This window comes from Lynx rufus, unplaced genomic scaffold, assembly GCF_022079265.1.
Source record: "Lynx rufus isolate CCGP_SWC_20201006 ecotype Redwood Valley unplaced genomic scaffold, mLynRuf1.p SCAF_2, whole genome shotgun sequence".
NCBI lineage: Eukaryota > Metazoa > Chordata > Mammalia > Carnivora > Felidae > Lynx > Lynx rufus.
The window spans coordinates 21,764,139-21,778,174 of NW_025814834.1; the positions used below are offsets into that span (position 1 = coordinate 21,764,139).

The 14,036-nt window shown below is 39.7% G+C and overlaps 1 protein-coding gene across 6 annotated transcripts in view; it reads left to right on the forward strand.

The window, feature by feature from the left end:
- FN1 (fibronectin 1) overlaps positions 1-14,036 on the forward strand; it is a 69,619-nt gene that overhangs the window by 27,110 nt on the left and 28,473 nt on the right. For all 6 annotated transcript variants that reach the window (XM_047084293.1, XM_047084295.1, XM_047084298.1 and 3 more), the window contains exons 18-24: positions 33-227; positions 1,016-1,288; positions 2,610-2,876; positions 7,919-8,013; positions 9,680-9,848; positions 10,388-10,474; positions 11,727-11,918. In XM_047084293.1, the coding sequence (XP_046940249.1) occupies positions 33-227; positions 1,016-1,288; positions 2,610-2,876; positions 7,919-8,013; positions 9,680-9,848; positions 10,388-10,474; positions 11,727-11,918 (1,278 nt within the window). The remainder of the gene's footprint in view (positions 1-32; positions 228-1,015; positions 1,289-2,609; positions 2,877-7,918; positions 8,014-9,679; positions 9,849-10,387; positions 10,475-11,726; positions 11,919-14,036) is intronic.

Sequence of the window (14,036 nt, forward strand, 5' to 3'; positions counted from 1 at the left end):
GTGTGGCTAACGTTTCCCCCTTGAATCTGCAGGATACAGAATAGTGTACTCGCCATCAGTAGAAGGTAGTAGCACAGAACTTAACCTTCCTGAAACCGCCAACTCCGTCACCCTCAGTGACTTGCAACCTGGAGTTCAGTATAACATCACGATCTACGCCGTGGAAGAAAATCAAGAAAGTACTCCTGTTTTCATCCAGCAAGAAACCACTGGTGTCCCGCGTTCAGGTAACTTAAAGTCACTTCTTATGGCATTGTATCTCTTAGGGCTTAACGAGGAAACACGACTAACCGCTCTTTTGTTGGAGAAATAAAACTATCCTTGGACTGTGTTCATTTCCTTAGCCTGCTAGGGAGGACCAGAAATGTTAGACGAAAGAATAGTTGTTTCTGTGGGAAGGTTGCTTCGTCTCTGTCAACATTTCCTCCATGCAAGTGATCTTATAGATTAGTTTATCCCTAAACTTAAGAAATATGACTGAAATGTCCACACTATTAACTGACTTATCAAAGCTGGCTATTGGCCTTCCCGAATAAAAACTGACACCTTAGCGTCTTCACATTTTTCTCTAGAAACTTAAGGCTCACTTTCTCTATTCCTTTGAAATACTATAAAATGGTTCAGTAAAATACAAACCACATTTTTTTCTGTTGTCACAATAAGGGTTTATTTTATTTTATTATTGTATTATTGTATTGCATTGTATTGTACTGTATTTTTTGCATGTTTATTTTAAACTACTTGATAGGACACTTAATATGTTGGAAACTCTTTGGTTTACCTACATATTTTAGATAAAAACTTCAAATGTTCTATGTAAGCAGTATGTCAGAACCATGAAAATATAAGAAAAAATTCATATTTTCTAGTTAAGAGACAAAACTTGGCATTAGTTTGGAATGAGAACCCCTGTGAATTTCCTTATATACATCTAGGAAATTGGCTTTTAAAAAAAAACAAAAAACAATAGTCTTCAGTAGGAATTGTGACTGACCAGTTGGCTCTTGTCTGTTAGATAAAGTTCCCCCACCCAAGGACCTGCAGTTTGTGGAAGTGACTGACGTCAAGATCACCATCATGTGGACACCCCCTGAGAGCCCCGTGACGGGTTACCGCGTGGACGTGATCCCCGTCAACTTGCCTGGGGAGCACGGACAGAGGCTGCCCATTAGCAGGAACACCTTTGCGGAGGTCACCGGATTGTCCCCTGGGGTCACCTATCACTTCAAAGTCTTCGCTGTGAACCAAGGGAGGGAGAGCAAGCCTCTGACGGCAGAACAGACGACCAGTATGTTCTGCTCTCCTCCATCTCCACCCCGAATCCTCCACCCTCATTCCCGATCTGTGGTGCATGTGCAGCAAACCATTTACTCCTAGGTTTATGGTTAGAAATAGGGAAATACCCAGTGGATAAGGAAATGCAGAGTGGACGTAAAGCCCATCACACCTGAAAGCAAAACTGAGACCCGCTCCATCATGCTAAATGGTAACCCGTGCCCCAAATTCATGCACCCACGTAATGGCACTGAGAGAGGACAACTTCAGAGAACCTAATTTTCTTTGCTAACAGACACATGGATTGCAAACCTGAGTATATTTTTTATAACTACATTTGTCTCTGTCAAACTTGAAATGTATGCTCTTAACCCTTCTATGAGAGAATTACTTACGAATAGTGATTGCTTGAAACATTGCTTATTAAGTGCCAGGTCCTCTGCTCAGTTCTTTACAAGCGTTGTCCTTATATTTAATACTCTTTTGGATCTAATGAGGAAGGTCTTATTATCCTCATTGGATTCATGAGGGAATTGAAGCTCATAAAAATTTCTGCAATTTGTAAAGTTCCAGAGCTAGGAAGTGATGCAGCTAGATCTACAAAGACGTAATGGCATTTTGGCTCTATGTCCCGTTCTTTCAGTGATTATCCTTGACTATCTCCTAAGCATTCCCTTCATCTGAAAAGCGTTTTAAATTACTGCAGGGAAACCGCTAGTAATCATACTCAAAGAAACCCACGATGTGTGTGATTCTTTCTGATAGTGCACACTCACCAGTGTCTTACCATGATTCTGATGTATATGTTATAATTATTACCTGATAGGAATCATGGGAAAATTACTTTTATTTCTCTAGCAAAGGACTAGTCATTCAATAAATGCAGAGAATACTGTTTCTGTTCCTTGTAGAGGTTATGTCTTGCCCTCATTTTAGTGGGCTTGTCTCTCATTTCTTAACCTGTTTGGCTCAGAGCAGAGTCTAATTGTAGCCTTCACAAGTGTTTTCGTTTTTGTATTTTTAATGCTATCTCTATAATGTTAGTACAATTTCAGAGGGTGATGGGAAAGTCAGGATGGAAAATTAGACCTTCCTCAGGATCAAAGTCAAGCAAAAAAAGAAAAAAAAAAGCAGCAATTTCTCATGACTGACACAGTTTTGCAAAGTTCTGTGTAGCACTCCATTTCTTAATGGCTCAACATTTCCAAGGTTTTGACTTTTGCTTAGTTTCAACCTTGAGAAATCTTTAGAAAATTCAGCTGGGCTTTTAAGTTTCAGTATGATCATTACCAAGGTTCAAATATTTCTTGATGTGTTTCATCTTTTCTTTCTAGAATTGGATGCTCCCACTAACCTCCGATTTACCAACGAAACTGACTCCACTGTCATCGTGACCTGGACTCCACCTCGGGCCCGCATAGCCGGGTACCGACTGACCGTGGCCCTGACCCGGGGAGGCCAGCCCAAGCAGTACAACATAGGGCCCTCTGCCTCCCAGTACCCGCTGAGGAATCTGCAGCCTGCCTCTGAGTATACTGCAACCCTCATGGCTGTCAAAGGCAACCAACAGAGCCCCAAAGCCACTGGCGTCTTTACCACCCGTAAGCCAAAGTTTACCCTCTTTTCTTAGTGATGTCATAGGTTCTTTTACCTTTATTTGCATTCTCTGTTCTTCATCCCACTTTTAAAAAGTTAACTTAAAAAACCTTAGTATAAGGGGCGCCTGGGTGGTTCAGTCGGTTGAGCTTCTAACTCTTGGTTTCTGCTCAGGTCATGATCTCACAATTCGTGGGTTTGAGCCCCACATCGGACTCTGCACTGACAGTGAGGAGTCTGCTTGGGATTCTCTCTCCCTCTCTTTCCCTCTCTGCCCCTCCCCTGCTCTGCTCTTTCTCTCTCTCTCTCTCTCTCTCAAAACAAATAAATAAACTTAAAAAAAAAAAAAGGAAGATTTAAACCAGTGCTACTCAAAATGTGGTCATGGACCAGCTATTTGAACCATGAATTGTTTCTTATTGGACAATAAGGAGCTTGTGCCATAATATAAATCATGAAACACACCATTCAGTTCAGTTGATTATTTTTCGAAGCAAGATTTTCTTGATGAAGGTAGCAGCATGTTAAACTACAAATGTTGCCAAGCTTCTTCTTTCCTCTGGGACCACTTTGAGTAACACAGTTTAAAGCACCTAGTTATTTGAAAATTGAATGCTATTGTATTAAATGAATTTACCAAATCCTAGTTAAGGCAAGGAAACAGCACCTATGTCTACATCCTAATACTCTGGGTGTTGAATGATAGCAGTAAATGTAGAATAAAAACATTTACCAACTATGGAAACCAACAGACCAAGAAGATAAGGAAATGATTTTTCTTTTTTTTTTTTTAATTTTTGTAATGTTTACTTATTTTTGAGAGACAGAGACAGAGCACGAGCAGGGGAGGGGCAGAGAGAGAGGGAGACACAGAATCCAAAGCAGGCTCCAGGCTCTGAGCTGTCAGCACAGAGCCCAATGTGGGGCTCAAACTCATGAGCCATGAGACCATGACCTGAGCTGAGTCGATGCTTAACCAGCTGAGCCACCCAGGTGCCCCAGGAAATTATTTCTTTATGAGACTGCAGCAGATCAAAGTATTTCTGAGGAACAGAGTAACTTTTTTTTTTCCTTTTATCTTTCTTAAATTACTCTTGAAGTTCCACTTCAAGAGTTCTTAATAAGAAAGAAAATACTGACAATTTTTGGTCACATCTATCCTTTTGTATTCAACCTTTTATAGGAAGTGGCCTTAAATCTCCCATGTATCTACATCACAATAAAGACCTATATTCATAAACTGATTTCTATTAAAAACATTCTCATTTATATTACAAAGAATTACAAGACCCCTAATTTCTAGCTTTATTGGTTATTTTTAAATCGACCTTTTCAGTTACAGAAGCACGTAACACTTTTTGACATATATTACAACTATCAACTAGTTTACATTTTTCTAAAAGCTTTTAAAAATACAGACGTTAATGAGCATTCAAAAAGTGAATATAAGTTTAGTTGTAAATAACTATGGAATTTACTTCCCAAAGAAAATTCATTTTCCTGTAGGAATTCATAATTTACCAAAAATTTAATTCCATTTAAATTTGGTGTATGATTTTTGTTAGTGGAGTCTTTTTCTTAAGTAACTACTAATTGTAAGCAAGTGAAGTCTTTTTATTTGTAAGTTAACCTTTAAATTTTGCTATTTTATGTTACATGTTACTAAGATACTCTAGAATCCATTAATACGAAACCAGTATTTTATATTTCTTGTAAATATCTATTTCTTACAGATGCCCTTCATGAATTAGAATGGAGATTTCAGTAGATTTAGCCTTTTTCTGACCACATATGATTTTACAAATTATCATTTTTACTTTTTCACTCCTTAACATGATACATATTTTGTGTAGTTTCTTTTGTTGGACTGAGTGCCCACGAAAGAAAAACCATTTTCACTGGTACTAACAGTAATTAAGTAGAGTATGGCGGGTCAGTGTAGACTATTTGGAGACTTTGATATATTGGACATGTTATTTTTATTCTCTGCACAGTATATTTATATAAAATAAAATTATATTTGAGTTAAGGGAAGTACTGATAGTCAAAACTAATTTTATTAGATAAAGGTTAACATAGTGCCTTGCACACAGCACACTTTCAAAAAATATTCACTGAATAGATGATTGAGGGAAGAATGAGAACGAAAACAGTTCAACCAAGCTTCAATTTAAGTAAACCTACTTAAGTAGGGAGTTCCACAACTTCATTTGAACTTGGAGAACTCTCTGAGGCTATAAACATCAGTAGGGCTTGCATATTTTTGAAATTGCTGTAAGTTTCTGTAGCTTTTTACTGTCTTACCAAGCTTAATTCAGGGAAGAACTTTTCTGGATTTTACAACTTGTGCCAAATTCTTAAAAGCAAATGTGAAGGTGGGGGGTGGGGGGCTGTTTCTGGGGAAAATACAGCTTATTCCTTTATAAATAGGGCAAATTTTATTTCTTTAACAGCTAGACTATTCTTCATGTATGACCTGCCAGAACCCATAATTCATACTACAGTCACATCCTTTGTTTGACATCAGTTTGTGGGTTTGTGGTTTGGAGACTTTCCTGTAATGGTCTTCCCAGGCAGAGAGCATCATCTTAAACTTAGGAAGATTCTAGCTGGCTGGCTCAATCAGTAGAAAACACCCAGTCTTGAAGCCCAAGACAGTTGAAAAGAATGTAATTTGTGAAAAAGTTGTGGCTTTCACAGATGTTCAGTACAAGAAGCTGCTTGCTTTCTGAATTTTTTTTTTTTTTTGGTGGCCATTAACATGGTCACTCGGCTGGCCACGGCATTTTGTCAAAGTCAGCAGCAGCCAAGTGGTGTATGATTTCAGAGACTCTGGGAAGGCACCATGGATTACCCATCCTGGTTCCCCCCAAAACACCCTTGAAATAATAACATAGTTAGGAAACAGCTCACTAAACCAGTAGAACTTCAATTTGTCCATTAGAGTAAGTAATTACAAAGTAGCCCACACACATATTTTATTTTTCCCCCCCACAGTATTTTCAAAACAGTTTTTAAAATCACACATTAAAGTCCAGACTGGGGAGGGGGGGGGGGAGGAAGAATTGCAATGGTGCCTGAATTCCCATGTGATCACAGGGAAGATGAATGACTGGAGCTGAGTAGTGAGTGGGGTCTTGAGACTTTTAATTTCCATGTGTGTGCCTCTGGGGGATAACTGTCTCACCAGCCATTCACAATTTAGCATAAATGCATTTAATAGTTGTTTCCCCCAGTGGGCACAGAATTTGGTTGGTACATAAAAAAGAAGGAATTATGAAGACACCAAACACGTGATCTGAGCTGGCAACACACTTGAAACCCTTGAATTTGACACTTGCCCTGTTCAAATGTCTTGGCTTTTGAGACCTCACCTTTCCCATAGCAGCCAGTTATTAAAATGCTCATTTCCTTATTACAAGGTTTAGTTGTTCAGCCGATTATATTTTAGAGATTCTAAATCTGTAGTAAGATTCATAGGACTGTTGAAAATGTCTATCTTTTTTTTTTTTAAGTTTATTTATTTATTTATTTATTTACAGACAGAGACAGTGCGAGGTGGGGAGGGGCAGAGAGAGAGCAAGAGAGAGAATCCCAAGCAGGCTCTGTGCTGTTGGCACAGAGCTCAATGTGGGGTTCGAACTTGTGAACTCATGAAGTTGTGAACTCATCGAACTCATGAGTTGATCTCATGACTCAGGTCGTGAGATCATGACCTGAGCCAAAACCAAGAGTCAAACGCTTAACCAACTGAGCCACCCTGGTACCCCGAAAATGTCTGTCTTAAGTTTGTGTACACACACTCTTTCATCCTTTCTCTTCTTGTTTTTAAATTTGTTTAATGTTTATTTATTTTGGGAGAGAGAAAGAGAGAGTGTGCATGTGAGGGGGGGAGGGGCAGAGAGAGAGGGAGAGAGAGAATTCCAAGCAGGCTCCACACTCAGTGCAGTGCCCAGTCCAGGGCTTGATCTCACAAACAATGAGATCATAACCAGAGCCGAAATCAAGAGTCAGTCGCTTAACCAACTGAGCCACCCAGGCACTCCTCTTTTCTGTTTTTTTCTTTTTACAGTAATATTTTTATTAAGAGAAATAACAGTGAGGTTAGGATGTTAGGAGATGCAAAATTAACTTTTGTTATAATTCTTAATTTCAGTGGCAGAGTACTAAATTTTTTCAGTCTGATTATCCTAAATGGGTAATCACATATTTAAGGAACCTTTAGAATTTTTAAGTGTGTCTATAGTGGCAGATTTTATTTAACTTTCATGTGTCATTTCTTATTGCAACCAAAAATAATTGACCATAATTATGGAATAATTCAACTTAAAGCTATTTTCAGATCTCATCTGTAATTTAACTATTGTTCTCAAATTAATGATTTAAAAAGCAGAATGATAATCAATTTGTGGTCAGTTTCATATTTCAAATGGGATTCTCCAGGGAAATTAATTGTCCTAAAACTCAAATCCCAAACTTGATGAAAAGACACAAATCATAGACTGCAAGGACTTGAAAGTGTCTTCTTTGTCACTTAGCTCTTTGTCACTCAAGTATGATGCATGGACTCAGCATCAGCATTCCAGAAATGCAAACTTCTAGCCCCATGTTGGTCCTACTGAGTCAGAACCTGCATTTTAGCCAGGTGTCAGACAACTTGTGTGGCACAGAAAAGACTGAGAAGCGCTGACCTACTCCAAATTCTCACCCAGTGAGGGTGTTACATTCAGGATCCACTAGCTGAGTAAACAGAGGTTCTCCATAAAAGTACTTGTTACTGGGGTGCTTGGGTGGCTCAGTCGGTTGAGCAGATGACTCAAATTCGGTTTGGGTCACGATCCCAGGGTTGTGGGATTGAACCTGCGTTGGGGTCTGTGCTGGGTGTGGAGCCTGCTTGAGGTTCTCTCTCTCTCTCTGCCCCTCTCCCCACTCTTGCTCTCTCTTTCTCTGAAAAAACAAAAACAAAACAAAAAAATTGCTACATGCATTCTGTGCAATAGTCTGTGATTCCAGCACATTGAACACATGCATTGATTCTATTTCACAGGGCAGCCTCCCGGCTCTGTTCCACCTTACAACACAGAGGTCACTGAGACCACCATTGTGATCACATGGACACCTGCTCCAAGGATTGGTTTTAAGGTAAATTGCAGATATCCCTAACCTCTTGTGAGACAGCCCTGAAGTGGCCTTATGTTTCTGAATGTGGTAGAAACAGGATGTTTGGGAGTCAGGAGACCTGGGTTTTATTCGCTGCTTCTGTCTGTGCCTCTCTGACCGCATTGTCCAGGTATAACATTACTGTGGCCTCACTGGATTTCTGGAAGGATGGACTGAGGCTGTGGAAGTGCTTCGCAAAAGGATAAAACATTAGTATGGAACTGTTGTTGTTATCTGATTTTCTCCATCCTTTCCCCCAGGGGACTGCATTTTAAAATATATAAGGAAACGCCATTTGTTGTGTTGTTCTAAATGGGTGTCAACAAGTTCACAAAAACCCATTTAGAGAGACCAATTAAAGTCAGAGTCACTTAAAAATCACATTTTCATCCAATCATTTCATCTCAACTTGTTCAAAGCCCCTTGGGTGAATTTCTTAATAGAAGTTAAGATTAAGGTCTTCCCTGTAGATATCTGGATTCATGTTCTTTAAAGTAATGATATTAGGAAAGTGATGAATACAAATGAATATGTTTAAAAGAATTCCTTTCTTTGGCATTTAGAGTATAGGGAGAGAAATATTTATTATAATTGGAAATCAAGACTAAATCCCATTGACAGCTTGTTTAAAAAAATACACCAAAGGTCACTTCTTTTTTGAAATATGCAAATAGCCATATTGATGATTATGCTACTTAAATATAGAGATACGGTTTTTGAAGATTACCTTTCAAATTCTCCTTAATCGTGTCATTCTGACTTTCAGAAGCCTTGTAACCTACAAAGGACGTCTCTAGAGTAGAACACCGTTTGATGATACGGTATTGCCTAGGTTTTGAAATAAAATATTAAAAAATTGAAAATTATGGGCACATTTATTTTAATTCTTCTTTTGTAATATATTGTCCTGCAGTTTAAGCTATGAACATACTTCTTCAAAAGAAATGTTTCTGAAGTACAAAATGTTAAAGGCTCTACTAACCTTTACATTGAATGTTCATAACTCATTAAAAAGAGTGCTAGAGGGTTTCTTCCAGCAAAAAAAGAAAATAGAGGGGCACCTGGGTGGTTCAGTCAGTTAAGCATCTGACTTCGGCTCACGCCATGATCTCACCGGCTGTATGTTCGAGCCACGTGTCAGGCTCTGTGCCGACAACTCAGAGCCTGGAGCCTGTTTCAGATTCTGTGTCTCCCTCTCTCTCTGCCCCTTCCTCGCTTGCACTCTGTCTCTCTCTCTCTCTCTCTCTCTCTCAATAAATAAATAAATAAATAAATAATAATAAAAAAAAAAGAAAATAGAAATGAACTGCCATGTTGCCCCAAGCCCCTGTGTACTTCTGGTTTATATCAGGAGATTATTTATCAAGCAAAACCTTATGTAATGACAGTTCTCCAGAGACATCCATTACAAGCCAATGTAATGCAGTTTGGGAAGATACCTGTCCCACCTTGCGCCCCTAGTCCAGGGAGCTTCCAGTTGAAGAATCTAATAGAGCGAAAGGCAGGCGCCGACTCATTCCCTAATAAAAGCACAGCATGCAGTGTGCATAGAAGCTCACATTATACAAAGCATGACCAAAACCTCTTGGCAGTAACCTAGCTCTGGAAATATTTGCCCTTGGTGTTTATTTTGCTTTCCTTCTTCTAGCTGGGTGTACGACCAAGCCAGGGAGGGGAAGCACCACGAGAAGTGACTTCAGAGTCAGGAAGCATCGTCGTGTCTGGCCTGACTCCAGGCGTGGAATACATTTACACCATCTCGGTCCTGAGAGATGGGCAGGAGAGAGATACACCGATTGTAAAGAAAGTTGTGACACGTAAGAGGAGTCCTTTGCCTCTTTTCTTTTAGCTTTTAAAACTGTTCCAGTTTGTAAAAATAACTGATATCAGTATCACTTTTTGCTTCTGATGACGGTGTAAGAGGAAGAGCCCATGTCTCCTTATCTTATTAGCTATTTCTAAATTTGGAGCGGCAAGTTCAACTCTTGTCATATATTCCATGGCATCAGAACTGTTCTTTCCAATGTCAAAAATATTTATGAACTGGAAAGACAGAAAGAATGTCAATAGTATTTCAAAATTGTTAATTGTAAAAAAAATGGTCTCAGAGAATTGCTGCCCACCATGGTTTCATAGTATAGCTTCTATGTTTTTACTGATTCTTAAAAAGAAGGGATGGAAGGAGGGAGGGGGAGACAGAGGAGAGAGAAAAAAGAAAGAGGAAAAAAGGAAGGGAAGGGGAGGGGAGGGAAGGGAAAGGAAAGGAGGGAGAGAAGCAAAGGGCAGCAAGAAACATTCCACAGGTCAAGTGCTTGGTGTTAGCTTTAACTTGTAACTTAAACTTTTTTCTGCATAGCATTGTCTCCACCCACAAACCTGCACCTGGAGGCAAACCCTGACACCGGTGTGCTTACAGTGTCCTGGGAGAGGAGCACCACTCCAGGTAAGCCTGGGATGTATCAAGGGCAAGTCTGTGTGGTACTGTCACAGGACAAAGGTGTTGGAAACTTTGAGAGAAAGGGTCAACATTATAAGTACCCAGCTTTCCATAAAAAATATAGTACGTGAGCGTACATCACAGAGTGACAGGTAGAGTGTTTCACTGCATGTGTCTTTAGATAACAGGAAATTGAACAAGGCAGACCCTTATCAAGCTGTAGGGAATCATGAGGGCTGACAGAAACCATTCTGGATGGTACCTTTTGCTCAGTGGCGCTCAAAATTGCCAGAAAAAAAAAAAAAAAAGCTGAAATCATACTGCAGAAATTTCCTTTTGTCTGTTGTTAGAGATTCTAAGTATACTATTCAATGAAGTTTTACAAATATTTTGTCATGAGAGGCACCACAAAACTCTGAAGGTGATGAAAGACAGAAATGACCTCCAGTTTGAAACTTTAAGCTGGCAAGTCGTATGCTTGTTTGAAACCAGATCATTAACATTTAGTCTTCGTGGATGGTCTAGGCTGCCTGTCTGGATGGTCACTAGCAAATGTAATGACCTAAACCTTTATTTCCATCCAGTTGGACTTTCTTGTCTAGACACCATTTTCGTGTCCAGCCTGTCCCTCACCCTTTAGTAAGTTTAACTTAAACATATTTTCTCATTTAGTCTGGTCCCTGTGGATCTCTAATTATCACTGTTTTAATTTGAATGTCTCTCTCTTCCCCCTCAACACTCTTACTGCCCAGTTTCTATGATTCCTTACATCTTCCACAGTGAGCATTTTTTTGTATACAATATAAGTATAGCCACTTTTGTTTTTCACTTTGTCTCCTTTCCTTATTCCCTTCCTGTAAATCCCATAGGTTCAGACCTTGTAAATTAGGAGAGCCCATATTGGGGAATATGCTTAGGGTTGAGAACCATTCCAGACTAAGCAGGTAAAATGGAGGATTCCTCACCTGTCCTGAAGATGATCTGTTAAGGCAAAGCAGGGTATAGTGGTAAAAGGAACCTGGATTAGGAGTCAGACAAGCCTATGGTAATCACTCCCCCATTCCAAGATTTTCTTTAAACCGAGGATGTTAATACCTGCCTCAAAGGGTTGTTGTAGCACTGAATAACAGGAGAGTCCTCAATAAATGCTGGGTCCTTTCCCCATTCCCTTCTGTGGGTCCATCATTGGGGTCTACTTTGATTCAGCCTGGGTCACAAATGCTCTGTGCAGTAACTTCCTCCTTTCTGTCCTCTCTAGACATTACTGGCTATAGAATTACCACCACCCCTACGAATGGCCAACAGGGATATTCTTTGGAAGAAGTGGTCCATGCAGATCAGAGTTCCTGCACTTTTGAAAACCTGAGTCCTGGCTTGGAGTACAATGTCAGTGTTTACACCGTCAAAGATGACAAGGAAAGTGCCCCTATCTCTGATACCATCATCCCAGGTAATGGAACAATAAGCAGTTATCCTAAGAGTGGCAGATTCGATGAGAGTGGGGATTGATATCTTAATCCCCAGATGGTTGAGTGTGTCAGATACATTTGGCATTTAATTCTGACCTCCCAACCATACTCTCCCAAACCATGAAGTCAAAGCAACTATTTGGACAAATGCTTGCTGTTAACACCGCTTTACTTTCTGTGCTTCACTGGGATGCTGTTTGTTGCGATGGGTATGTAATGGAGTGGCAACCATGGCCTTCACTCTGTACTGTCAGCTCACGTGGAAATATTACTAAAACAGTGTCATGTGTCTGTCCTCTGTACTGACAGGCTAAAAGTAATATGGTAAATGCATCCCATCGGTACATCTGTCCCTGATTTTACAGTCCATATCCATTTTCAACAGCTGTCTGTACAATCGTACCTATCTCCACATGTGAGCATTGGCTTAGCACTTGGTTGACACGTCCAATTCTTCGTCTTGCAGTTTCAAATCCTTCCTTCATAAAACTGAAGAAAAAAAGAAAGGCCATACCTTCGGGTGTTCTTTCTGGTGGATTGAAAGACAACACTGAAAAGACCTATCTAGGGATAGGTTTTTTATTTGCCCCAAATTGGATTGTGACCGAATGAAAGCACTGGACAGGCGGTGTTCTCCTTTGCCCTGTTTGGTAGAATGCTTTTACTAATGCTAATTAAATAACTTTGATTATGAATTAAACAAAATATTGGCAGTAGTATTGGACTCAAGTCTGTCTTCCACCTGAATGTGCTTTTGAATGGCACATTTCACACCATACAATGATACTGCATCAGCATTATGGCCATAATGTTGTCATGAGTTTTTGTATGGGAAAAGAAAGAAAAACCCACCGATGTTTTTTTTTAAGCTTCTTCATGCGAGCTCTATTTTCCTACTAAAACAGTTTGGATTTAAAAAAAAAAAACAACAACATTGTTAATACTTACTACAGATATCATGTCTAGGTTCTAAGAATGGTTTTGACATCCTAAATAGGCCTATAATTTTTAGGAATCTGAGACGTTCAAACTCTACTATTTAGAGACATTTCTAAAATGCAAGAAAATCCCAAAGAATATTGTAACCTGTCTTATTCTCCCAGGAAAGCAAACTATTCATGATGATTAGGATGTCTTTTCAGAAAATTTGGAAAAGATTGCATATTACCATCATTGCTTTAACATTCCATCAATTATTACCACTGGTAACCTGATGTACACTGCTTTATTTTTTCCTCTTTTTTGCCTCTATTTTCCTTTTGCCCCTCTTTGCTTTGTAACTCAATAGAGGTGCCCCAACTCACTGACCTAAGCTTTGTTGATATAACCGATTCAAGCATCGGCCTGAGGTGGACCCCGCTAAACTCTTCCACCATTATTGGGTACCGCATCACAGTAGTTGCGGCAGGAGAAGGTATCCCTATTTTTGAAGATTTTGTGGACTCCTCAGTAGGATACTACACAGTGACAGGGCTGGAGCCGGGCATTGACTATGACATCAGCGTTATCACTCTCATTAATGGCGGAGAGAGTGCCCCTACTACACTGACACAGCAAACGGGTGAATTTTGAAAACTTCTGTGTTTGAGACATGGACGGTGTTGCATGCTGCCACCAGTCACTCTGGTTAAATATGGATGTTTCGTGGGAAAAGCCAGCGATTTGCCAATGATTAAGAAAGAGAGGGTGGATTGAGGCCCGGGGCGAAGGAATTGAATGTATATGCTACACTGATTGGATGCAGGCATATGCAAGTGGTCTTAAAGACACTTTCATTTAAGCCACAAATGTGTAGAAAGCTAGCGAGATCTGATCTGTTGAACACAAAATGGCAAAGGTTAAATGAATTTGCAGACTTGGAGTTTTTACAAAGTATCTCACATGAATAGCAACTCGGATAATGAGCACCAGTTTATGAGAGAGGTACTTATAGAATGTGCCGTTATGCTCTTCTTTCGACTCCTTGATAAACCCTACCATGTTCCTTCTTTGCAGTGGACTTAAAAACCCAGTCAAATTTAGGGTGGGTTGGAAGGGGGTTGTCTTGACATAGGAGAAAAAGAAACTTTGGGGCACTGTGGATTGCATTGCCATGGCTA